General features: G+C 39.7%; 1 protein-coding gene across 2 annotated transcripts; it reads right to left on the bottom strand.

Annotated features, from left to right (window-relative positions):
- Nucleotides 1-979: 979 nt before the first annotated feature.
- Nucleotides 980-25,678, bottom strand: LOC108713950 (ras and Rab interactor 1). 2 transcript variants are annotated; one of them, XM_018257700.2, is made up of 10 exons: nucleotides 25,440-25,678; nucleotides 13,359-13,536; nucleotides 12,570-12,684; nucleotides 11,726-11,798; nucleotides 9,808-9,899; nucleotides 8,604-9,641; nucleotides 6,372-6,677; nucleotides 3,236-3,367; nucleotides 2,719-2,855; nucleotides 980-2,443 (listed from the first exon to the last, which is right to left on the bottom strand). In XM_018257700.2, exons 2-10 carry the CDS (start codon nucleotides 13,533-13,535, stop codon nucleotides 2,150-2,152), a joined length of 2,364 nt encoding a protein of 787 aa, XP_018113189.1. In that variant the 5' UTR covers nucleotide 13,536; nucleotides 25,440-25,678; the 3' UTR covers nucleotides 980-2,149. The 2 variants fall into 2 exon arrangements, with proteins under 2 accessions (XP_018113189.1, XP_041445964.1); XM_041590030.1 differs by lacking the exon at nucleotides 25,440-25,678 and adding an exon at nucleotides 18,723-18,808.
- Between the last annotated feature and the right edge of the window lie 1,898 nt (nucleotides 25,679-27,576).

The following is a 27,576-nucleotide window of genomic DNA, read 5'->3' as shown; positions in this document are numbered from 1 at the left end:
AGGATGGTGTTTTTACTATTTTAGCGCTGATGTCTGTGCAGACTTTTTATTGTGGTGTGGGTGGGATCTGGGGTGGAGTTGGGGCCGGGGTAGGTGAGGCCCAGAAAATGTTGTCATACAGAATCCCAGGGAATTCAACACTCTGCAGAGTGTGCCAAATCAAAAAATCCGGCAATTGCAACCGGTGCAAAGAGCAGTGTCATTCAGTTCTCAACTAGGATTCACAGGCCCAATAAAAAGTGACTATCTAGGGCATATTACAGCAGCCGCTCTGCCATTTGCTCAAATTGCTAGTGTTAAGACAGGGCCCCAATGCATATTGCGACTCCTGATGCGCCCTAATTTGCATGTCATGGGGGCGCGAGTAGGGGGCAAGTGGGAGGGGATGCCTACATGTATCTGTATCCAAAAAGGACTCAGAAAGGCTAGAAGCAAGTTACACAATGTAGGATGCATTGTGCAGACTGCAAAAAAAATGGTCAGTGTCATGTCGGTGAATTTTAGATGTAACTGTAACACCAGGAGCAATTTAATCTTAGATTGCAAACCCTGAATATTGCACAAAAAACTTGCAAATCTCTGATCTCTGAATATAAAGAGCACTTCCTGGTTACTCTTTGACCCACTATTCGTGTACACTCTGTGGTGCGTGTGTTATATCTACAAAACCAAGATACTCTAATATTATCAAGACATAAGTCACATTAAAAATCAGCTAGGGAATATTACAGCCACATTTTTCCTACTTTACTGTAGTATTTTGTAAAATACAAAAACCTATAAGAAGGTTGAGGGAAGTACAAATGACTCATTCAAAGTTGGCGCAGCAACATGTCCTGATCACTTTACCTCCCTAGCCCCATTTAACTTACTTGTGTTGACTTTTCCTCAGTCATGAAAAAGTCATTAAAAAGTAAAAAGGAGCTTGAATTTAGCTATACATTTAGCATATATTTAAGAATCTGGTACATATCAGGAATATAGCAGAAATATTTATTCAGTGAAGTAGTCATATATGAATAATTTACTTTTATCAGTTAAATATTCAGATCTTCACAAAACTTAATATGTAAAATATGTGCAAAACAGCAAATTGATACAAATTCAAGGTCCAAACCATCTGGCATCTCACTGCACAAACCCATTAAGAATTAGGTAAATGTCACATAGGATCCAAACAAAAAGCTGTCAACCTACTGTTCTGTTTATCTTTTCAGGTATATTTGTAACCTTGTGAAAGTTCTTGAGCCATTAAGATTTAATCAGGGGCAAAATACAGTGTGCACCAGTGTTGTACTATACACAGTAATACTTTTAACCTAGGTTAAAAAGTGCAACCATTTTTTGTGATCATTCATTGAATCTGCCAATACAAACTGGGATGGGAATTCCACAACTCCTCAACGTAAAACTCTGGTTGCTGTCCAACGTTAGATCTTTAGGAGAATAAACTTCTGGAAAGTTAATTGTATGCCGCACAGTATATTAATACAAAGTGATAATATCTCCCCTTAGGACTTTTCACCAGTGTAAACAATTCCAACTTAGCCTTCCAGTTCCGTAAATTAGATTCTTCATTGCCCTTATTCACATCAGTGGGGTGTATACATATACACACCCGACTGATCAAAGGATTTTTCCCCCTAGTTTGTATTTTAGCCTATATTCAATAAGTAACTTTTTGCATCATATTTTTGCATATGTCATACAACCTGTTTTATTTGTAATAATGCCTGAATACATTTTTTAAAACCATAATTATTTAAAATGCGTCAGTGGATTGTGCTGCTACATTGTAGTACTGCCATCCTGAGTTCAATTCTGGCCAGAGCACTACAAGGAGTTTGTTTGCATAGATTTGCTTCCCGGTTAATTGGCTCACAGTGAAATTAGTTGTTAGTGTGCTGTATGACTTTGATGGTACATTAAAGTAAGTTCCACTAGGGCAAGGGCTGATGTGAGTGATGAACAATGTCTGTACAGGGTTGCATAAAAGATGTTAAAATTATATAAATAAAGCAAAATAAAATAAAAGTGCTTGGGAGACCAGTAGGTCAGAAATACAGCATTGTGTCATGTTTTTGCATATCAGATTAGAAGATTAAAATGAATGGTGGGAAACTACAGCTTTATAAGTCTTTGGATACGTCTATTCTTCTTCTTTTTTGGTGCTGCTCTCCTTTTCCAGACCCTGGTAACAAAAATAAAAATGTGATCCTTTTTCTTTTAGCTGAGCCTTTATTTGCTGAGGCTGGGAGTCTAGAAGCAGCAATTGCTGATTTCCACCACAGTGGAGGAAGATGGCATAGTCCTCAGGGTTGTTTGGCTTGAATTTAAGGGCGCAGAGATGTGTGAGATCTGCCACCGTCTGGGAGGGTCGTAGAAGGATAGTTTTAGTAGTGCAGCCATTCACCGGGTCTTGATGAGCAACTCTCAAAAAATTCTACAAGAGAAATAATGACTATTAACCACACAATATCTCTTCTACTTATTATTGTATGCATATTCTCTAATCAACACATAATCTCATTGTTGTCTCCAAAGCTGACATTCTCTCATATTATTGTATGGGTTATTTTTTTATTTCTTCATTACAGTAGACGTCAAAACATACCATGTGCTGGAACTCCTGGTGTAGTAGCTCTTTAATATTCAAGAAAAAAAACACATAGATGATAACTCTCCCTTCCACACATTATCCACTACAATGAGAGGTACCTGTAAGTCATTGAGGGAAGGCAATCCTTGTCTTCTGCGGTGCCATTCACTTAGTGAGAGCCCAATATCTGGTGGATGAGTGTGTAATGAAGACAAAACAGACAACGAGGCAGACACACTAGTGAGATAATATCCCCCTGTTAAAGAAAAAATTTGGATAAAGAAACAGGCAATATTACAATGGGAAGAGAACGCAAATATTAGTTATAAACAAAATAGAAGGAAATAGTGAAGCTGAGGCAAAGTCAGACAATAATAGAGGATGACAGATGTATGGAAAGCTTATTGCACAAGATGGGAAAGGCAAAATGTATTAGGAAAGTGGGGAAAAGGCAATAAATGTTAAATAGTATTATACAAATTGATAGATAGAACCGTGAGGGTTAAAAGACTGCAGATAAAAGAGAGATAGCAAGAGAGAAAGGATATGCAAGATTTATTATGGCAAAAATTTCAATAGTACAGGTATAAGGATAATTAAATCTCACAAAATCCATGATGCAAAAATGTCACTCACCTTCCCCAACCAGGGTGTCCTGTGACAGAAGTTCTCCTGTATAGTAGGTATGAATGAGCAGCTGAGGCAGGTCACATAGTGCCATCACATAGCACAGGGCAGGGAGAAACTCATCTGCTCCACATGCATCATCTATCAAAAACAGAAACAAAGAATGTTTTTTCCTGTATTAGTCATAGCCATGCTTTGCTTCCATATTTTTCTAACTGTGTTACTACTTATGAACTTCCTTGTGGTTCTGATTTTTTGTTCTTTACGGTTTTACCCAGCTTTGCAGCTACAGATAATACTTGTTTTACTACCTTAGTTAAGTCGAAAAAAAATTCATAACCATCTGGTCACAAATTACCCTTTGGAACAATCTATAATAATCATGACTATAATTTTACCTAGGTTTCACCTGGGTTGATGCTGTAACATACTGTATAAGCTATCATGCCATTTCATGCAAACTCAACTATAAGAAATAGCAATTTTTACAGTTTGTTCTATACAAGATGTATGTATGTATGAACATAGCTTTCATGTAGATGTGCTTTCCCTATAGTCGCCTCCATTCGCACACTTTTTACAGGTCTTTTGGATACATTGGCTGTAATAATGTACATTGATATGTTGTTAATAATTACACTTTATTTTATTATACTTCTATATTAGACACTAACTAAGAAGAACTGGTGAAGAAAAGTGATAAGCACAACCAGGGCCGGAACTAGGGGTAGGCAGAGTAGGTGGCCGCCTAGGGCGCAATCAAGATGGGGGGCGCACTTTTAGGGGGATTTTGTTTTCTTTTTTTTTTAAACCCTGGTTTGATTGGCCTTTAATAGTTTTTCAATTTTATAAACCACCTATTCCAACCCCCTCTTGCCCATGATTTTTACTGTGGGCACTCCCCACCTCCCTCTTGGCTGCTGCTGGCACAGCTACATATTTGTGGGCAATATGGTGGATTTTTGGCTCCTGCTGGCACAGGTACAGATTGGGGGCAATATAAGGGATTGGCTGCTGATGGCACACGTAATATGGGGTAAAATGATAGCTGCTGGCACAGGTGCACAGATGTTTGGGGCATTATGATGGATTTTTGGCTTCTGCTGGCACAGGTACAAATTAGGGGCAATATGATGGATTTTTTTGATTGCTGCTGGCATAATTACAGACTGGGGGTAACACTATGATGGATGTTTTGTCTTATGCTGGCACAGGTACAGATTGGGGGCTTGGGGGTAATCTGAGTGATTGACTGCCATTGGCACAGGTACAAATAGGGGTAATAGGTCCTGGCACAGGTACATGGGGCAACATAATGGCTCCTGGCACAGGTATAGGGGGCAGTATGAATGGTAAGGTGGAAAATGATAATGTAGGGCCGGGTGGGGGGGTACTGATTGAAGCCCTTGCCTAGAGTGCCAAAATACCTTGGCCCGGCCCTGAGCAGAACATCCAAATAAAGCTCACTTGGAAAGGCAGGATCAGAGAAGCTTAATTACAAATAATGATCAATATAATACGCTGAGGATAACTCTAGAGTTGATGTTTATATAGTGTTGGAACATGTCTCTTTAGGCACATACTGATGTAGCCCAATGGAACTGGATTTACCACCACGGTTTTGGTTGTAGCAGCTCTAGGTTTCCTCTTGTCTTCCTCTTGTTCTATTTGATTTATCAGCTTGTAAGGTGATTGAAAATGGTGTTGTTTGAAAATGCAGTGTATGATGATGTAAATGTGAGAAAATGATTGGTATGTGTATGTGTAATGTTAGTGTTGGAAAAATTGAAATGTTTAAGGGGTGTAATTACAGGGGTTGTAAGGGGTTGTAAGGTTCCATTAATTATAGAAGAAATTATATAATGGTGTTATGCAAGGTGTAATTTCTGTTCTAGCCACTAGAGGGAAATAGTGAGATAAGGTAAAAAAAAAAGTATAAAAGGGATGGTTTTAGCCAGGGTGTGGTCGATCAGAGTTAGAAAGATAGTCAGGTAAATGGTAAATGGGGCACTAGGTGCCATAGCCAGTGAGGGCAAGTTAGAAAGGGTAGCTGGCACCCCACCAAGGAGTAAGAGGCCTAGTGGCCGTGGCTCGGCCACAGACAGGAAAAAGAGAGATAGTCAGGGCAGTGTGGACAACCCAGGTGAAAATTCCTACCCGGAAAAGCTAGGGGGCGCTGCTTTGGTGGCTCGCTGGCTGAAGGAGGGAGGTGGCACATGGAAATTCCTACCGGGGCAAGGTGGAGGGCTCGTAGGACGTACGGCGGACTGCCTGACCGGTAGGTGGTGCAAGAAAAGTCTGAGGCTGGGTTCACAAGTCTGACGTCTGTGGGAACTTTCTGCATACCTGTACAACTGTAAAGCAACACTCTGATCGTACGTTGGTGAGCTGATGTTTTTGGAGAAAAAGATCTTCAATAAAAATCTTTTAAGTTTTTTTATACATTTGGTGTAGTGTGCCCTTTAATGCCCGGAGGGCCCCTTACAAGCTGGGGGAAGTACAACAAGTGTTTTTAGACACAAGTACCTTAAATGAATAGACATGCATCTGTTGCATCCAATTTATCGTGACTATACTTGTTGCTACATGGTCTCCACAACAATTTGGTCTGGTGTCCATTTGGAACGTGGCTCTATCAATAGGGGTTTATGTAAAGAGTCTAGAAAGCTGTGTCCAGAGAACCTATTTGACCATGTTTTTTTGAGGTGCATTCTTTGGGTTCTGCTTTAACAAATATAGTGCCCTCCTACAACATGGGCTCATAGAGAACATCTAAAGCTGGAACAAACTTTACATTAAGATTTGGCTGAATGACTCGCTCACTTCAATTGTACAATATGGCCAAAATATCTGAACACCTGTCTGTCCAACATCTCATTCTTAAACCAATTGTATTAAGTTAAGTTGGTCTTCCCTGCTATAGCAGCATCTGCTGTTTTGGGAAGGCTTTATACTAGATTTTGGAATATTTAGCCTTTTAGAGCATTAGTGAGGTTGGGCGCTGATCAAGGGCTGGCTCCCAGTTGGCATTGTAATTCATTCCACAGGTGGTCAGTTGGGTTGAGGTGCTTAGCACCTTCTTTTCCTCATTCACTGTTTTACTACTTCACATCCACTCCATAAATTATATCACCCCATTCCTCACCTTGTTGTGCATCAATATTTCTATAGACAAGTCTGCATGCTTGCAGCAAAAGACGGACTTTATCACATGGTGAATATTTTTCTTGCATTCTCAACAGTTTGTGCCGCATCTTTTCCAGCTCTTGAACTGTTGGCGGCACCAGGTTCACACCAAGAAGGGATGAACCCCCACTCCTCACAGCTTGCATGTTCTTTCCAAGTCTCCCCAGCTCTCCGCTGTCTTCCAAACCCTTATGGATCTCAGACACGAGATGAGAGTTCAGTGGCTTCAAGATTAAGCGATGGAGGGACTTCTCTAAAACTCGATCTGTGGCATGAAACCAAGGGGGCAATCTTTATAAATAATTATTTTTCCACTGTAATATTAAAATGTTTTACTCTTCTGACTACATCAAAATTATATACATTGGTATAACCCAATCTCTGTTATTTCCTCTCTTTATATATTAAAGGACCAGTAACATCAAAAAATTTAATTGTTTTAAAGTAATAAAAATATAATGCAGTGTTGCCCTGCACTAGTAAAACTGCTGTGTTTGCTTCAGAAACTCTACTATTGTTTATATAAATAAGCTGCTGTGTAGCCATGGGGGAAGCCATTCAAAGGAGAAAAGGCTCAAGTTACACAGCAGATAGCAAATAAGCTCTGTAGAACATAATGCTATCTGTTATCCATTATTTATCCTGTGCCATATAGCTGTTTTTCAATTTCCGCCATTGCTACTCAGCAGCTTGTTTATATGAACTATAGTAGTGTTTCTGAAGCAAACAGATCAGTTTTACCAGTGCAGGGCAACACTACAAGATATTTTCATTACTTTAAAACACGTTCAGTTTTTTGGTGTTATTGTTCCTTTAACATGGGAGAGCCAATTGAGCCCTATCTATTTTCTTCTCTCAGTATATATACAGGTGAGAGACAGCTCAGTCTTTCAGTCTTCTGAATATATATATATATATATATATATATATACATATATATATATATATATATATATATATACACACACACACACACACACACACACACACACACACACATCCTATACAAAGATTAGGAGCACACCGGGAATTTTTTTTTTTTTTTTTTTTAAAAATCTAAAAACCCATAATTTTATTTGTCATCTTTAAAAACAGGCCAGCATTTCAGTCCCCATCTAAGACTTTTATCAAGACCATCAATCAATCAATGGCCTGTTTTTTTCAAAAATTGCCGGTGCGCTCAAAAGTATTGAGAAATACTTTTCACATAGTTAAACACAGAAGGGAAAATTAATGTCTTTGAAATGCTGCTTAACAAATGTATTAGTATATCCACCTTAAGCAATGAAAGATGCAGCAAAGCCAAACATTATGGTTTGATAGAAATGTTTGCATTAAGATTGGTAAGAAAAAACATGTATTTTAGGGTTTCAAGCTAGCTAGGTACTATAAGTTCTGTGCAGGATGCTGACACTTTGCAGAGAGATTTGACTACGCCGGCCAGGTGCCCCAGGCAACCCAGCCAGCCGTGGCGCCCCTGCCACCGTGCACGCTGGAAGTACGTGCGCATGCGTGCTGACTGACTGGAACCCCCTTCCGGTATGGTCTCCTCCTGTACATGCACAAATGCGCAGGCGCACAAACTGTACTGTAGAGGAGAGGAGCGCACTCAGCCGGACTAGGGGTAGGAAGCGGAGAAAGGTACGTGCCTGGCGCCCTCCAAGCTTTGCGCCCTAGGCACGTGCCTACTCTGCCTACCCCTAGTTCCGGACCTGAGGACATATATATACATATTTAACATAGTAGAGAGAGCACTTACCAAAACAATAATATGCCTGTGTGCCAGGTCATCCATACAATGAACCAGCACTCACAGTGTGAAGAAATGTATGTTTGTATTTATACATGGACTTTTCTCTTTTTTCAAACCAATTTAATTATGTCTCTATGATATTTTAGTCTGTGTACATGTGCCCAAACTATTGCTTGTGTTTGAATAAACAAATAAGTAAAGATGTAGGTGTCAACATACATACTTTACATACATATCAAAACAGAAATACCTAAGATTACATTAGGCTACATGGTTTTAGTAAGAATCTAACGTAACAGAATGTAATGCACTGAAAGCTCTTTTAACGAATAGATTTTATTAAGAAATGTACCTTTCTTTCGGATGGCCCTCCTCATAAATAATAAAATAACAATTTCTTAATAAACAATATTCATTCTACATAGCACAGCCCTTTACCTTGTTCTTCCAGAGAAAGTGTCTCTAGTTGTAACTCTGCGCTTCCCCACAAGACATGCTTCATCTTATCCATGAAATCCCTCACCTCCTTCAACAGGGTTTTATATGATGCTCCTTCATCCTCTGTATCCTTCTCCTTTCCACCTATACTTTTTTCATCTGTCACTCTCCTTAGAAATTCTTGCAGTTCCTTTCCAAATTCTGTTTGGATGTCTTTTGACATTTCTTCTATGAATATAAGGACTTTTCTTTCTGGGGAAAGAAGTGACAGGAAGGCCCCACTGACTGCTCGAAAAGAGGAACGGCCACTTTTTTTCTTTTTCTTCCTCCTTGTAAGTTGGGGGGAAAACTTTCCAAAATCCTCAGATGTACCCTCTTCACTACTACTGGATCCACTGTCCTGCCCTTCCAAAGGAGACAGACCATTTGAGCTAGGTTCTTCTGTTTCCTTTGACTCTTGTGTCTTTGTTACTGGTACAGGGACCTTGTAGTCTCCACCATCTGTGGAGCGCAACTGTGATATCTTTAATCCAAGCTCCATACTGCCTTTGCTTAAGCTTTTCTTCAGACGTTGTCTAAGAGATGACCTTGGTTTTCTGTACTCTTGGTCTGATGATAGTTGACACTGTTCAGTTTCAACCTCTTGAGAAGCCACCAAAGGTGTTATTCGCTCCTCCTCTTCCTCCTTCACTACCTCTTGTGAGGGTACAGGTGGAGGAGGATTTATAGGTGGTGACAAGAACCCTGAGTTTTCTGTCGACACCCTGACTTTAATGCTCCTTTGAAACTGAGAACGCTTGAGTACTCCAGTGTCCTTGGGTTTAAATAATGGATTAAAAAAACAGAGAGCTCCTTCACCTCCATCACTAGAAACTTCCAGTGGGCTGCGTGTCTTAAGAGAAGGAATGAGACTTGGAGTAACTATGTCTGGGATGTCAGAAGGATTTGGAGACAGAAGAGGAAGAAGATGAGGAGATGGCAATGGACTTGCTGAGAGTAACAGAGGGTCACGTGCATTGAGGGCAGACCTCCAGAACTCTGCACAATAAAAGGAGATAACAGCATGCATTAATACAAATAAAAAACAAAGTATTAAATATGAAAACATTGATAAATATAATTGGGGTCTGTTGATATTTTTGGGCAGGGGTGAAAATATGTTCCTTAATTAAATAACTACAAAAACAATATCCGTGTCACTTACCAAGACCCAGATGAGAAATGGCTTCTAATTGCTTTCTGGATGTTACTTTTTCTATTGCTGCAGGAAGTCTGAGTGTATATGGCAGAACATCCCTGTCAGAATAAAGGAGTAAATGAGGTGCACATAGGAAAATTCAAATAGAGAGAGTTAAAACTTTGAAAAAGTATATAGAAATAGGATACATGTAAATAATATACTGTAACTGTATATGCAAAAGCAAAAATGGGCAATTTACAAAGGCTGTGCGGTAGAAATGGAGTAAGTGAAATGTCTATGAAAGTGCTAAGCAACAAAATCACTAGTATCCACGCAAAATAGGTAAAAGATCAATTATATCAACCGAAAATGATTTGTGTTATCTGTGTAGGGTCCCAGATCCATAGCCAAGAGTGACACATACCACTACAATGTGGAGGTTTTTTTAACAAAGTTTTCGAGGGTATTTTCAGTAAAAACTAGATTTTTTTTCAGGTTTTGAAAAAAAACTTGAATTTTTCAAGATTTATTATGCCTCGAACATGGAAATATCTTTAATCAGAAAATACTCTTGATAAAACCTGTCGAGGTCATGTAGAAGTCAACGACAGAGGTCCCTTGAACCATTTGAAGATGTTTGTAGCCATTATGATGTTTGGGTTTTTTTCTATGGTTTTCAAGTATTTCGAGTATTTAAGTTTTTCACCCAACTACATTGATTTTGAGTTTTTTAAATTCAGAATTCAGAAAATCAGAAAACATGTGCGTTGTGAGTTTATTGGAGGTATAAACAACCTCACAAACCTCAAAAACTCGAACTTTGATAAATAACCCCCTTAATACCCAAGGAGATTATTAGCAGACTTGCTTAGCCCAACACGATTCTTGCTATAGCATATAAAACATGTTGGGCCTAAGCATGAATAAAATATAAATTTTTCTACTTGGTGTGCTGCTAAACATTGAATGCAGCAAAATGACTAGTGCATTGTTGGACTCCACAAATGTCTCAACCATCATTATTTTATACTAGTCTACACTTTATAAATAAATACAAGATTTACATTGTGCATTTGCAAAGGCAGCACACATACAACCACTTTAACTTCCTTATTGGATCTTTTCTGCTGACCTCCATGTGTGTGGGTGCTGCAGTCAGACTGCACAAGGCCAAGCATCTAGTAATAGTTGCATTGGGGATAACACTGATGATCAAGCTAACAAGGGCAATGTTACAACCGCAAGTGCAGTTTTAGATCGTGCTAAGTTGACCGCAGTCAGTTGTGTGTAAAAACCCATTCATTAAACATACTTGTGTCAATGTGCACACTTGCACTTCTTCATGGTTGTGATTGGTGCCCCTGCCTTTCAACTACCTCCTGTCCTAAATTTCATGCTGATGCACCTATTAACACAGGGGAAACTTGGAGCTACTGCCACCCTTGAACCAAGGCAATTGCACCAAAGATATGGCCCACGATTTTTTTAAGCATGGAAAATCAATTATTATATAGGAGAAGGTTTGGTATCTATTAATGAGCAGTTAAACAATCAGCGTCTGTGGGTGCTGCCACTTCCACCCCTATCACGGCCGGAAGGTAAGCAGTACAAAGCAGTGGGGGTTGACTGGGGTGGTGGCCCCAGACACCTCAGTCCAAAACTGATAACAATTATTGACAAATCAAACCCTTATTCCTATGACAGTGGAAAATTCCATTGTACAGTTGTAGATAAAATGTATTGATTTAAAAAAAATTAAGGAAATGAAGGGACATTTCCTTCCATCTACATCTACAATCAGAAACCCACCTTATTTTCATGGGGCACCCTTTGTTATACTAAACAATACTAAATACTGTTTTTTCAAGACATCATTGACTGAGCCCCCCTAGTTAATGCAAGAAAAAGAGGATTTTGCTAGGTACTCACTCCCCAGACTCACTTTTCAATACTGTAGTGAGATACAAGCCTTATCAAATCAGGGAAAGTGAGATCTGATGTTTCCAGGTAAATGCCTAAAGAGACAGAAAACAATACACTTAATTAGATACATCAGGGGTACCCAACCTTTTTTAGCCATGAGCCACATTCAAATGTAAAAAGAGTTGGGGAGCAACACAAGCATGAAAAAGTCCCTTTTGATGCCAAATAAGGGTTGTGATTGGCTATTTGGTAGCCCCTATGTGGACTGGCAGCCTACAGGAGGCTCTACTTGGCACTATACTTCGTGTTTATGCAATTAAAACTTGCCTCCAAGCCTGGAATCCAAAAATAAGCACCTGCTTTGAGGCCACTGGGAGCAACATCCAAGGGGTTGGAGAGCAACATGTTGCTCACGAGCTACTGGTTGGGGACCACTGAGATACATCATCACAAGATCATGAAAATGCATCAGCAATGTTTATTTATTTTCTGAATGTAGTGGGTTTTTTCTCTACATCATACATAAGAGACTGGAATAACTTGTAAAATATATCCTTATAAATGGCACTTAGTGATATCATCATTTACTATAGCCAGTGCTTAAAAATGCTTTTTTTGTATACATTGATGTAAAATATGAGGATATTAATTGGCTCAAATTTCCATGACATATAAAAACAGGCAGTTGGATGCCTTTATATGGTAACGGAACTCCTTATATGCAGTGTCTCGGAGTGTATGTGTGCTTGTTCAGATGAAAATGTGTAAGATTATGGGTATTATTACTGGTTTTATTTCTCTACTGTATGAGAAAACATTGGGTGGTAGATGAGTCAAATACAGTAAGTGTCTCACTTACTTACCTGCAGGGCTCTTGTGTATATATGCTTGATGAATGAAGCTTGGACCACAATCATCTGACAGTCGCAGGCATAAAACCAGCTGCTGGCGTGTATTGGACTTTCTCACTAGGAACGTCTGTAAGAGAAGGACATGTATGAGTCCAAAGAAGAAACTAAACATTGTCAAGTTCTATACATCAACTAATAAAGGAGATTGTGCCAATTGTTTTTATAAGTATCCTTATTTATATCACTGCGGAATTAGATTGGGCTTTATAAATAAATAAACATAATAATAATGATGATATGTATGTAAGAATCATCCCACAGGCAAAGTAGTTGGATGGTTTCACAATGTGTGCCAGAGGTGGACAGACAAATAAAACTAATCTGCTAGGTCTTTCAAGAATCGGAATAGAAATGGGATGGAGATATAGTCCCATTCACTTTAGAGTCTCCAATAAACATGTAAATAAATATGCATACAATATACATATACATGTAAATACACCTTTAGAAGCTAATGGTGGACCAGATTAAATGGCTGGACAGAGTGACAATAACTTAATGAAATCCAAAGGCTTTATATACTGGTCCCCTTTGGCAACTACATGGCTGACCATATTTAGGTGTCCAAAGCCATTCAACCAATTGGTCTGAAGCCCTAAAAAATATATGACACACTAATGGGTGGGTATTACTTAATGTGGGTTATGAAATCGTAGCCCACTATTAGGATCTTTACACTGAGCTACTAGTGCCTTAAAGCAGGCCCTTCCACATTCCAATTTATTTCTGTAAAATACCTACCCCTGGAGGCTCCCTTTGCAAAATATGCAGTGCAGTTGCTGAGTTGACCGTGCGGTGGAGCCACACACTTTGGGTGAGTAGCAACCGGTCTGTGATGTTGACTGATGTTGGTGACCCCTTGCGGATTGTGGATGGAGAGGATTCCTGATATGGGAAATCGTATACTGGTTCAGTCATCCTGCAGGAGGAGAAAGATGACAGTTTATAGACAAGTATGGAATATGCTGTTTGAACAATGATATGTAGAGTAATGTGTGAAGGTTCCTAGCACCCATGTATTAGATGCATCTGAAAGGGGACCTTTCACCCTAAGAAACAATTCCAAATTCTATACTATCATGTTAGTTGAGCAAAATAAACTTTACTTACACTATATTTATTATTTCAATTTTGTTTTCTTCACTCTTGGAATCACACCAAGCAGGCAGCAGCGATTTTGTGGACACTGTTATTTAGATAAATTGTGGATCACCCCAAAATCTTGTGTAAGCACGAGAAACCTAATGCCCATACACAGTGTCCTGCATAATTATAGGGCCTGGGAAGGGAAAGGGCAATGTAAGAAGTACAGTGACATGTAGGAAGAACTGAATGGAAAGTGAAAGTAATTGACTGCCCCACCTCTATGACTCGACTATATCAGATTATCTGACAAAAACCAGCGTGGATCACAATGTCATCAAAGATCTTCAGGGACATCTGCCACTGACTTCTACATGACCATGACAGGTTTCAGATGGAGTATTTTTGATTATGACTTTTAGCAGCTTTGGGGTACAATAAATCGACTTTTCTTCCTCTAAAATTTCACGTTTTCCCCTTTAAAAACTGGACCAGAAAAATTCAAGTTTAATAAATGGGCCCCTAAAAGTCCAGTTGCCTTTGATTTAATTCTACTAGATACTGTGTATCATGACCTGGATGAATGAGAATCTTCATAGACACATATACAAATAACTTAAACACTATACAAAATTTGTAAGTAATGTATGTTGCAAAATTACTTCTAATTATTTTCCTTTCTTAGACAGAATTTTTTTTTTTTGTGTTGACATTCCCTTTAAAGAACAACCCCTATTCACTTGGGTATTGTTTTCCTTGATTTTCTCAGGGAGTATTTATGGCACATGGGTTGGAGCATGTGCAGTATAATAAAATTGCACAAATTAATACACTTCATACAGTATGTTCTGTTTGAGGGCAGTCCAGTACTCATGGACACTGTGTTTTAGGAGAGCAGCACTGGCATAAGGTTACAATTTGACTTACAAAGAGGCCTAGTCCTTTAAAAAATATTGAGAGTTGTTTTGATAATAGGATCATAGATTGAATGCCTGTTCTACCCATCTCCAACTGAATGAGGTTTGTGCAGTTTGTGTTTATGCAGTTGTTTGTAGGATTTTCAACCAAATACACAATTTTAGTATTCAGCCAAAAACCAAATCCATCGCAAAAAGATTTGGCTGAATACTATATGGAAAGTACCAACATACAAGTATGGGATGTGTTATTCAGAATGCGCCAGACCTGGGGCTTTCTGAATAAGGGGCCTTTCCGTAATTTGGATCTCCATAGCTTAAGTCTGATAAAGAAAAAACATATATAACCATATAAATATTAAATAAACCCAATAGGATGGGTTTTCCGCCTATAAATTATATCCTTGTTAGAATCAAGTACAAGGTACTGTTTTATTAATACAAAGAAAAAGGAATTATGTAAAAAAAATGGAAATACAGGTATTTGTTTAAAATAGAATCAATGGAAGATGACCTTCCTGAATTCTGAGCTTTCTGGATAATGGGTTTCTGGATAATGGATGCCATACCTGTATGAAAAACTGTCACTCTCAGTTGTCTAGTGTTAGGCCCGGACTAGCAATCTGTCGGTTCTGGCAAATGCCAGAGGGGCTGCTATAAGGTGCCATAGAAAGTCAGTATTTAGTGGGCTGGTGGGAGCTGTTTGGGCCTATATGTCGGCTGATTGGGCGTTTGTGTACCTGAAATGCCAGGGCCTATTTTAATTCTCAGTCCGGACCTGTCTATTGTGCTAAAATTATGTGATAATTAAGGTTCAGATTCCATTTGGCCTGCTCTCAGGATTCTACCAAACCTGAATACCTGAATATGGCTCTGGGTGGGTATTACTGTCAGCTCTTTATCTTGCCCCCTTACTCCTGACAGTTGCCTAGATGAGTTTAAAGAAGGGTTACTGCCCAGGAGCAAATTTGCCCAGAGTTGATAAATGAGCCACAAAAAAGTACTTTTTTGGCAAGTCATTTCTCCTGCATTCTGCTTTTGTGGCTAATCAGGTCTGAACTAATATTCAAATTAGCCCCTGGAGTTCAGCTACACAAACAGCTCCCTCAGGCCCAATAAATAGTGACTGTCTACGGCATTTTACAGCACTCTCTCTTGTGCCAAATCATAGTTACTTTGGTTATAATACAAAAGATACATATTTGAAAATAAAAAACATAGGCCTATCAAATTCAGCCTTTTGCTCAAATAAAACCTATCCTAACTTGAAACTAATTAATGCCAGTACAACTGCTTCAGGGAGTGAATACACAAGTTCCCTGTGACATCTAAGAACAAGTCAGAACTCAGACATGCCAACCTGGCAGCAAAAATGCTCTTAATTATTTTACTAGTGTTTGTCTCCAAGGAGCTTCATGACCATATAAACAGAGAAGGACACAGGTCAGGAAACCAGAGATTATTTCTATCATCTTTATTGTTTCCTATAAAATTGCAATATTAAATATGAGCAATTATTAAATTAGTGGGAATTTTTAATGTGACTAATATAAAGACACATCTCACTAGATATTATGCTTGTCTATTATTATTATCTATTATATTATGTCTTGTCTGCCATGGAATAGCTTTTCGAGCATCTTTCCCTTTCACAATCATTTGCTCTCTATGTAGAGGTAATTTCCTCTGTTTCAAATTACAAAAATTTCAGGCAGGGCCACTTTAAGGTGCCATTGGGCCCAGACCAGGGCATAGATCCCACTGCCTCCAAAAATATCTGACAGAACTACCCTCGAGTAGGCAAACGTCAATATAATAAGGCAGACAATAAAGAAATGGCCTATGCTTACTTATGCCCAGGTATACTACTCTGGACCAACAGCCTTCACAAGAAAACAAATCATAGAAGATACCAGCTTTTTATTAGAAATAACCTTTAGTAACATAAGGTTCAAATAGAAAGGTAATGTGCAAAACAGAAAATTAATTAGCAATGACCATGCTGTAGAGCTCTATTTCCACGTGATTAAAATGAGGGGCCTGCCATCTCTGGGAGATGATTCAGTTAGAAGTTATATAGGTATAGAATCTATTATTTGCAAAGCTTTAGGTTTTCTGGATAAGGGGTCCTTCTGTAATTTGGATCACCGACCTTAAGTTTGCTAAAGCAAAATCATAAACATGAAGTAGGCAACAGGATTGTTTTGCTTCTGATAAGGATGCATGCAGCTTAGTTGGGATAAAGTACAAGGTACTGTTTTATTGTACAGAGAAAAAGAAAATCATTAGAATTAGTTGCTTAAAATTGGAGACCTTCTAGTAATTTTAAACTATCTGGATATGGGTTTCAGATCATCATCGAACATCTACGCTTGCTTTAAATTCTATACTGCACTACAAATGTAATACTGATAAACATACTGCACCATGCTGTTATGTTTGCTCTATATATTAATAATAAACAAGCTGCACTCAATGTTAAGTCTGGGAACTGGACAGTATAAAGGTAATCTACATACTGTGTATATATATATATATATATATATATATATATATATATATATATATATATATATATATATATATATATACACAAGCTATCCCCTTTACGTAATGGTTAAAGTCATTGTTTACAATATAAAAATGGCTTGGTCATACTGTATGTGTTTAGTGATTTAGCCAACACATTCTAAGTCATTTAAAAGTTGAACCACCCCTTTGTAAAAATATGTAATACTGTCTGTAATGAATATTTTCCTCTTAATAATGTCACTTGAAATGAATCAGGAACACTGCTGGCATCCAGGCTCTTCTGTATCTGCACCCAAAGGTACTGTATTAGTTTTGTGCAGGCAAATGGAGTGGATTTTTGTGCCTAAACGTATGCTTTTTATGCACCAAAATTTACTCCATGTGTCTAAATCCAGGTTGACGCAATGCCTCTGGTGCAGAGCATTAACAGCCCAGTGTGGCACTATAATGCACATTTTAAAACTACCATGGAATTTTCTTTGCCTTTCTAAGCTTTCTAATCTTTATCACTTTGCTACTTTAAACCTGTTAAACATGGAGTTTTACAGAAAAATGGAATGAAAAGCTATATATATATATATATATATATAAATATATGACATGTGAAACATTATTTGAGAATTGGCTACAATGTTTAATATAGGAACAGGTTACTTAATTGCTTCTGTAATAAGGACTGTGTATGTTTCAATTTTGTCCATTGATAGATTTCATGTGGTTATCTAACCCCCCGAGGGAGGGGAGTGATTTTTTAATCACATGGGATTTTTTAATCACATGGGGTATGTGGCAGCACGTGGTTGGGTGAGTGCAAATGGTTTTAGCTATTTATTTATTGAACGTTTTTATCGCTGCATGTATGGTCTTGAGAAAGGTCTTAGACACAGACCGAAACGTTGACCTTTTTTTAAATGCATTAAATAAAATTTAACTTTTTTAACCATTTAAGAAACGTTCCTGGTGTGCACCTCACTTTTTAGTTTTTTGTATACTGCTAATGAGAGTAGCACCTGGGTCATTATTTCCGTCATGGTGTGCTGAACGTTCATGGACTATGTGTGGATAAGCGTCTCTTGCAAGACTAATAGTTCAAGCACCCTCTCTCTTTTTTGTTACCTATTGTTGGCAATTGTTTTCGTTTTTTGCTATAGACCGAACATTCTACTGACTCTACAAGCTCTACAATGGATGAATATATCGATCGAGCATTCCTGTCCAATGATTATGCAGAAACATGGCACATTTCCGAGGCCGATGCAGACAGAGTTTTGTGGCAACAATCGCATACAGAACTACCCTGTAAATCCAGTGAGGCTGATATAGCGGCAGAGTGGGAACGATTAAAACGCAGAGAAGTGGATTTGGATCTTCACGGCATGTTCCTGTCGGATTACTATAGACTTAAAAGGATACCAAGAGGTTTTAGGATCCGGAACATACCCACTATCGGAAGATCTAATCCCGAGTTCTGCAAAAAGTGGATCGGGGTATTGAATAAGTGTTCCTTGGACCTTATGATCCTGGTGATCGAGGAAGTGTCAAGTGACATTATTAAAGTCAGGAAGTCGCTTACCTCACATGAGACGGAACATCAAGCAGTGTTGTCCGGGGGAACCCTTTAATGCTGCACTATCCAAGGCGCGCGCTTCTCTGGAGCAGTACAAACAGGATTTGGTGCGCTTCAAAAAAGAGAAATTACGCCGCGTTAATGAGGACTACACCAGTTGCCGTGTATACAGGTGGCTTAGCGGCGGACGTGACCCCGATCAACAGGCCGGCCGCTTCCGGCGTGCTCCAAGGTACAAACTGAAGAAACCGCTTAACACAGTGGATAACAGTTCAGGTGAATCAGACGGCGATGATCTGTCTGCGGAAAGATCTCGGGGACAGGAGGGAAACACTGCAGTGCCGACGAGTGTGGAATCGCCTCCTGCTTCAATCCCCTTAACTCCCTTGTCTCCTTTTTTAGGGGAGCGCCCTCCTGGGAAGGACAAACCACCGTTAGGACGTACAAGAAGTACCCAACGCGGAGGGGGCAGAGGAGGAAGGGGATACAGACATTAGAGGTACCGATTTTCAATCTATCACAGCATACACTGTCTGCCTCTGAGTTAAGTCTCTTACAAAAGGGTCTGTCTTTTGTGCCAACTTGCCATATGGACTCTTTGGACTGGGACATTGATTTTTTTAAACTCTGCAGGGGTCTCTGTTTGAGGGACCACTTCAGAGATAGCCCTGGCATGACCGTGGAACCTAACAAATTGAAATTAAAAAGTCTCTTTACTCCCCCGTGTGTACATCCAACTATTAAATTGTTTAAACATGCTGTAGAACAGGGTATGGAAGCCAATACCGTTATCCCACGTGTCAGACAGAATATCACTAAGGATGAACGGGCTGCCATTAAAACCCTCCAGGAGGATACAAATCTAATAATACGTCCAGCCGATAAGGGCGGGGGTATCGTGCTCTTGAACTACTCAGAGTACAGAGACGAAATATTAGGTCAATTAGATACTAAAGATGTGAACAACCAGTTGTCGGGGGACCCAATAAAATCCTTTAAGTCCCAAGTGGATGGGGTGCTTAACCAGGCTTTTGAGGAAGACATTATTGATTCAACCCTAAGGGAATACCTGAAACAGTAATTCCCTATTTGTCCTATATTGTATACTTTACCAAAAGGTTCACAAAAGCCTGATTAAGCCCCCTGGCCGCCCGATTGTCTCGAGTAGGGGGTCCTTACTACACCCAATCGGTATATATCTGGATGTTATATTACAGCCTGTGGTACAAAATACCCCTACATACTTGAGAGACACCCCCCATTTACTTGAATGTCTGAGATCTTTGGTGATTCCTGTCGGAAAAAAGTGCTGGCTGGCCAGTCTAGATGTAGTTAGCCTTTACACCTGTATTCCACATGCGGCTGGGATTGAAGCTGTGAGGCGTTCATTAGAGGAACATGAAAATGATGTGGGCCCTCCTATCCCATTTGTACTGGAGCTGCTAAGACTAGCACTGACTATGAATTATTTTCGTTTTCAGTCTGATTTCTTTTTGCAGGTGTCTGGCACGGCGATGGGGGCGGCCATGGCGCCCTCATACGCCAATCTGTTTATGCATCAATTCGAGCAACACTATATTGTACCTAACTATGGGGACCGGATTCTCTTCTTCCGTCGCTACATTGATGATGTCATCATTGTCTGGAGTGGCACGGAGGATGAGTTTCAATCGATGGTCAGTCAATTGAATGCTTTAGACAGTCCTGTAAAATTTACCCATGAGATACATCCCGAGTCAATACATTTTCTAGATATTGAAATTTGGAAACAGGAAGACCATATTGAATACACGATATTTCGTAAGTCCACTGATAAAAATGTCCTGCTCCATTTCAATAGTTGTCACCCAGGCCCTATGAAAAAATCATTGCCTATTTCACAATTTTGTAGGGTGCTTCGGAATAATTCAAATTCAGAGGTGGCTGAACAACAATTAAGCAGCATGAGGTCTCGGTTTCTTGACCGTGGCTATCCAGCGCCTGTTCTGGAGCAGGCACTGATACTAGCCAGGCAGCGGGTAAGCACACCACGAGCACAGACAAATACTCCCCCTAAATTTATTTACAGTACTAAATACACTACCGGGTCCCATAAAACCAAGAATTTGGTAAGTAAACACTGGAGTATTATTCAGGCAGATGCGGGTTTGAAGAGTGTAGTTCCAAAGGACCTGATGACCTGTTATCGACGTGGCACAAACCTTAAAGATCTTCTGGTTAAGACAGATCCCGTAGGTTGCTATCAAAAGGGACAAAACACCTGGTTACGCAATGACCTACCGGGGTGCTTTAGGTGTCCGAATTGTACCTCTTGCAGATCTATGACACCGGGTAACAGTTTTTTGCATCCACAAACAGGTAAACGATTTTTTGATTAAACATCACATAACTTGTACAACCACTCATATAATATACCTAATAACATGCCCATGTCGGGAAAACCGATCAGACACTACGTCTACGCATGGATGGACATCGCTCAGCCATTAGAACCGCGTTTCGTGATGGCTATACAAATAAACCGGTGGCGAACCATTTTTTGGCGGTCGGACATAGGTTGCCCACGTTTCGTTATATAGCCATTGACCATATCCCCCCTCCTAGGAGAGGGGGTGACAGGTCAAAAATCCTACTACAGAGGGAAGTGTTCTGGATTAGAAAGTTGAACACCCTGGCACCAGCAGGGTTAAACGAGCACTGTTCCCTTCTATGTTTCTTGGAACAACGCTGAAGGGCTATTGGTAGGATGCTGTATGTGTTTTCTGCATTTATCTAAATTTTGTTTTTGTATTTATCTAAATTATGTTCTAGTTTTGACATGTGAAACATTATTTGAGAATTGGCTACAATGTTTAATATAGGAACAGGTTACTTAATTGCTTCTGTAATAAGGACTGTGTATGTTTCAATTTTGTCCATTGATAGATTTCATGTGGTTATCTAACCCCCCGAGGGAGGGGAGTGATTTTTTAATCACATGGGGTATGTGGCAGCACGTGGTTGGGTGAGTGCAAATGGTTTTAGCTATTTATTTATTGAACGTTTTTATCGCTGCATGTATGGTCTTGAGAAAGGTCTTAGACACAGACCGAAACGTTGACCTTTTTTTAAATGCATTAAATAAAATTTAACTTTTTTAACCATTTAAGAAACGTTCCTGGTGTGCACCTCACTTTTTTGTTTTTTGTATACTGCTAATGAGAGTAGCACCTGGGTCATTATTTCCGTCATGGTGTGCTGAACGTTCATGGACTATGTATGTATATATATATATATATATAAAAACAGAAGACACTGTTATTATTATATTATAATACTATATATTATAATATATTGATAACATGTTTTGATAAAACGTAATAACTGAAATTTTTTTGCTGATGAAGACCTGAGTGGTTTACCTTGTGCTAGAAGGTCCTACCCTGCAACGGGAATATTTCTCTTGTATATGGTTTGCCCCCTCAGTGTCGTTGCTCAGACTGTGCACAAGTAAATTCCACTGTGTCTGCCTGATCTTACTCAACCAGCGTGATCTGATAATAGGGACAGGATTACATGATCACGTTGCAATTATAACCAGACAGATTATAAACTAAGTTCACATTAAACAAGATTGTCCTTATTTAGAAGCATGCATTCAGATTACAAAAGAAACACAGTGTAATGTGCAAAGTGTAATTCAGGTACAAATTGTCATGCGTTTAACCTATAATGCAGCGTTTCCATAGAGTTTAATCATCATTGTGGCCATCCAATGCTTGTGCATAATGTGCTTATATGGGTGCAAATTGGTGTTGTTTTAGCAAATAATACATCAAGTGTTTCCTTTTTTTGCAATGGAGATGGTTTAACTTCCCCTGTGCCTACACCTGTGGCATCAATACTGACATTTGTGTTGCAAATCAGTTGTATCTATGGGTGCAAGCCACAAGGGAACCTTGTAAATACCAGCAAGAACAAGGCTGCCAATAACTACAGGGTTCCTTTGTCCCAATAACCATTAATGGATTATCATGGCAGCAGGAACATTGCTGACTAATTATTTGCTCACCTGTTTGCTATTCGTCTGTAAAAAAAAAATTGAACAGTTTGTAATCATGTTACTGTATTTATCATTGTTGTGGGGTTCAATCTGTTCCTGTAGTGAATCACATAAGGGCCCCAATAACTTATTTTTAACTTTATACATATGTCTACTTTGTATTAAGATCTATCTTATATATATCTATCTTAATATTTTCTTATTGCTTTGTTTTCTTTAGCATCTTTCAGGGCAGTACTTGATACTTTACCTATCAGAGAAGGCTGATTTAAATTTGACTTTTTGAATGATGAATACCAGGGTGATTTATAAATAAAGTTGCAGTTGGAGCAATTCTGCTACACCGATTAATGAAATCCTCTGTAAGAATGAATAATATGGCCCACTCGCACACCCTGGCCTTCATATTTTAAACACCTGGTGCACAGTGTTGGGGGGATCGGCACCCTCCTAGACAAATAGGTTCCAAGTAGACACTTGCACTCACGGCTGGTTCAAGCAGGGATAAACCCTTGCGTATTTATTTGCAAATGTGCAACGTTTCGGGGTTATACCCCTGCTTGACAAAGGGGTATAACCCCGATACGTTGCACATTTGCAAATAAATACAAAAGGGTTTATCCCTGCTTGAACCAGCCATGAGTGCAAGTGTCTACTTGGATCCTCTGTAAGAACCCAAGAAATACCATCGCATTTGTTCACTGTTCTATTGAAGAGACGGGATGGACACACTTGCATCTGTATTTGTAAATTACACTTACAGACGACTTAGACCCCCTTATTATTTTCTCTCTATACTTCCCCTACTTGGCAAACAATATGGTTTTCTATACTGATTATACTAAGATCTGCCTCTCCTCTCTTGATCTCAACCCAGAGCTTTTAACACAAGCAGGGTCGGGGGGAAAAAACACAGCGTGTCTTGCCCTCTGCCAGAAACTATGGGTGCTCCCCCTTGATCACGCCTGCAAAGGAGAAAGGGAAAAAGGAACGCATATGGGCTGGTGGGGGGAGAGATGTGGAGGGCAGGAAACTTTGGAGAAACTTGCGACATGGGCTGGGACCCCTGATGGGGGTGTGAGGGGCCCTGAGATTACAGCCCTGGTGGCCAACTGAAATTGCAGCCCTGGTGGGACCTGAGATTGCAGCCCTGGTGGGCCCTGAGATTGCAGCCCTGGTGGGCCTGGACACCCCAGTCCAACACTGAACTCTGGTTTCTTCCAGTCTATCTGTACTTGGATTTCCCAACAATACATTAAATTAAACCTCTCTAAGACAGGAATGGTTCTCATTTCTTCACTCAACACCAACAATGACCCAAAGTGTGTATTATAATTAACAACTCAATTACCACCCCATTTCCCCAGGCCCGGTGCCTTGGGATTGTCCTTGATTCTGCCCTGTCTTTCACTCCTCAGATCCACTTAGTAAATAATGTCAGTTTTACCTAAGAAATATTACCAAAATACAATTATTTATCACCCAAGATGCTGGCAGCATTCTAATCCTCTCTCAACACATTGAATACTGTAACTCTTTATTAGTTGTCCTTCCATTACAGAGTCACTCCTACAGTCCATAATGAATACTGGCACTAGGCTCATATACCTCCACTAGTGATGTGCGGGTCAGGGTTTTCCTGACCTGCACCCGATTCTAACCCGCCCTGCTGCCGCGCGTGCCGCCCGCACCCACGCTTCCGGGGTCCTTTTATAGACCCACGCCGCCCCGACGATGACGTCATTTTGTATAATCAATGTACAGTATATACATCCATTTATTGTACAGAGCTTATAATAATTTACTATTTATTTACTTTACTGTGTATTTATTTTTGAATAATAACATTTTTATTATTATACCAATTTAAATAATAAAAATAATAATAACAATAATTCCTGAGGCAGGATGCAAATGGACCTTGCTCAGTGGATTGTGCCTAAAGGTGCAGCTCTTATGATGTGTGCAAAAAACGGTTCTCTATTCAAAAGAGGCAGGTGGAGGGCATCAATTTGGCATTGTCTACCTTGTGACTCAATGACATGCAAACCAGGGATGGTAATTAGGGAGCAGGTTGGTTCTGCACTGTGCTCAGGACTTTTAGCCTGGCGCAAGAAGCAGAGTGCAGATTGTACAGATATTCCACCGTCCTGGCCTCATGTGAATGGTAAATGAGCCCTCTTATGTAAAAAGAAGAAATCATTTTAAATGAATATTCATTGAAAAATGAAGAATAAACTCTGCTTATAAAACATTGTATAAAAACTGGAAACGTTCTGGTTCAGCCCCCTCTCAATGGTGTCAGTGCTGCAAGCTCTGTCATTGTAAATGTCATTAATACAGAGTACAAGCATTGCAGAAAACAATTGTCATTTATATCTGTCTCTACCATTTATGTCAAAAGACTGCAATTTGTATCTGCTGCTTCAGGAGTGTAACATGCCAATATTGACAATTTTTATGCTCCCTATCAGCAATTATTTTCTGTTGTTCTTGCTATATATGTATCTACAATTCATTTACAGCGTCAGAAAAAAAAGTTACATTATAATTCCTAAGTTCGTCTGTTACTGGGCATTTGCTGTTTTATGACCTGGCGTTGAAAGGAATGAAAGCGCTTAAGAACAACTAAACAAGCTTTTTTTATCCAAAAGAATTATAAGCTTTTATGTTATACATACCTTGTCTCGCTCCGGCCTGGGACAGTGAGTCCAGATTCTTTTCTTTTTCCTTATCCAACCCCCATGGGTGTTCCCAGGGTGACTAACCCTTAGGGTGTTGCAAGGTATACACGCGGCTCCTTGTTCACTCATGATTTACATGCACTCTCCTCCCTCCTTTTCTCCTCTTAAAGTTTTTCTTTCACTGTTCTTCCCCACATGACTGCTTTGCAGAGACTTGTTAAATCAAAGCAGCTTTAGAAATATCATTGAGTGGAAGAAGAGAGAGAGAGAGAGAGAGAGAGAGAGAGAGAGAGAGAGAGAGAGAGAGAGAGAGAGAGAGAGACAGACAGACAGACAGACAGACAGACAGACAGACAGACAGACAGACAGAGAGAGAGAATAGGGGAGTGCAGAAGAGAGAAAATTCTTGGAGCTAAAAAGGGAAGGAAATGTACTGGTAGGGAATGAGTTTGAGGTAGAAGCCACATTTTCATAGTATGAATCAGATTGGGATCCCGCAATGATTGTATAAGACTGGAGAGGAAAGATAAAGTAAAGTATTTCTACAGTAAATGGGACGGAAAACAAACTTGATATTCAGCATGTTATGATAGCTCCTAGAAAGTCATGGAAACAAAGTCAGCATACTGTGTGTGTGTTAACATTCTCTGCCCCAATGCACACATTATGGTTGTGTTTTATGAAATTACCAGCTGCACTTTTTTCACCACCCACAACCTGCTTTCACCTCCTCGAGATATCAAATTCCTCTCCTATAACTACTGATTAAACAAATCCTGTACTGACGTAAGGAAGGTGCGTCTGGTTTGCATGACTGGGCACATCAGATATAGCCTGCAGCATCATAAAGAGGATTCTTTTTAACTTCTCTATAAAACAAGGCACCAGCTGCAAAATGAGAAGCTACATGTGGACAGCACTGCTGCTTTGGGCAATACCTTATGAACTTTATACATAATGCTGATAATTCCAACCAGAGAACATTAATTCCATCTTTCATTAGATTTCTAGACGTGTAGAGAAGTGCATGTTCATACTGGGACATTCTATTAACCTGAGCACTTTTCCATTCATAGGACTTTAACTGCAAACTAACGGAACATGGAGGAGTATACGTTATTATATATATGTGTATGTCTGTTAATGTGATGATTTAATATTAGAGGCCTGGGAAGGACAGATCTGAATTAGCATGTATGGAGCAGGCTCTCTCTCAGAGCACCCTGAGGGACAGCTAGAAAGGAAAGGAAGGTTATAGAAGATTCAGTTATTGGGAAGGTGGAATTGGTTATCTATCACAAGGACTCTACATGCCAAACTGTTGATTGCCTGGTGCGAAGGTTGGGCATGTGGTGGAAAGAGTAGATACAATATTGGAAGGGACTGGGGAAGACCCAGCAGTCATGGTACATATCTGTGCCAATTACCAAGTAAGAGGGGGTGGGGAATGATTTAAGAAAAAAACAGGTTAAACGTTGAGGGTGAGGACTTCCAAGATAACTTATCTCAGAGATATAACCTCTGCCACATGCAACATCAAGAAGGCAGTTTAGGGAGGGGCAGGGAGGAGGGCATTGGGTTCTAGAGAACTGGGCTGATTTTTCAATTGGCTGCAGGTTCTTTGCCAGGGATGGACTGCACCTCAATAATGATGGTGCAGCTGCTTTTGGGGGAGAGGAGGACTAGAAGGATGAGGAAATGTTTAAACTTGGCATGAGGGGGTGCAGTGGGTAATTCTGTGATAGGTTACATAAGGTATTTGGGCATAGTAAGGGAAAATGGGGGAGGAGATTTGGTTGGGGGTTCACATGGTCAGATTTACATGGTGGTCATCCCAAGGCCCCATCACCCCTGTCCCCTCCCCTTCATTCATGCACAAATTTTCATCATCAGGTCAGAAGAACTGAGGATTGATGCACAGGGAAATTTAAAAAACGATTGTGTCTCAGATCTTTCAATCAATGTGGATGTGGTTGGGAGGCATGCCGCCCCCTAAAATTCTACCGCCCCAGGCCCGAGCCTTGGTGGCCTTTCCACAAATCCGGGCCTGGGAGTTCAATAATGACAGAGAGGACTACAAGTTGTATTTACACAATTTACAAGCTGGTAGTTTATTATGCCAAGGGTGGACAGA

The sequence above is a fragment of the Xenopus laevis genome, chromosome 4L (assembly GCF_017654675.1).
Source record: "Xenopus laevis strain J_2021 chromosome 4L, Xenopus_laevis_v10.1, whole genome shotgun sequence".
Classification (NCBI taxonomy): domain Eukaryota; kingdom Metazoa; phylum Chordata; class Amphibia; order Anura; family Pipidae; genus Xenopus; species Xenopus laevis.
The sequence above is the reverse complement of the archived record's forward strand: the minus strand, read 5'-3'. Positions and strand labels throughout refer to the sequence as shown.

What these genes read in the sequence shown, in the direction of transcription:
- LOC108713950 (XM_018257700.2), bottom strand. Translation starts at nt 13,535, where the DNA reads ATGACTGAACCAGTATACGATTTCCCATATCAGGAATCCTCTCCATCC. An exon ending in TATACACAAGAGCCCTGCAG is followed by an intron (nt 11,799 to 12,569) that starts GTAAGTAAGTGA and finishes CTGTCTCTTTAG; the next exon opens with GCATTTACCTGGAAACATCA. An exon ending in CTTCCCTCAATGACTTACAG is followed by an intron (nt 2,444 to 2,718) that starts GTACCTCTCATT and finishes TTTCTCTTGTAG; the next exon opens with AATTTTTTGAGAGTTGCTCA.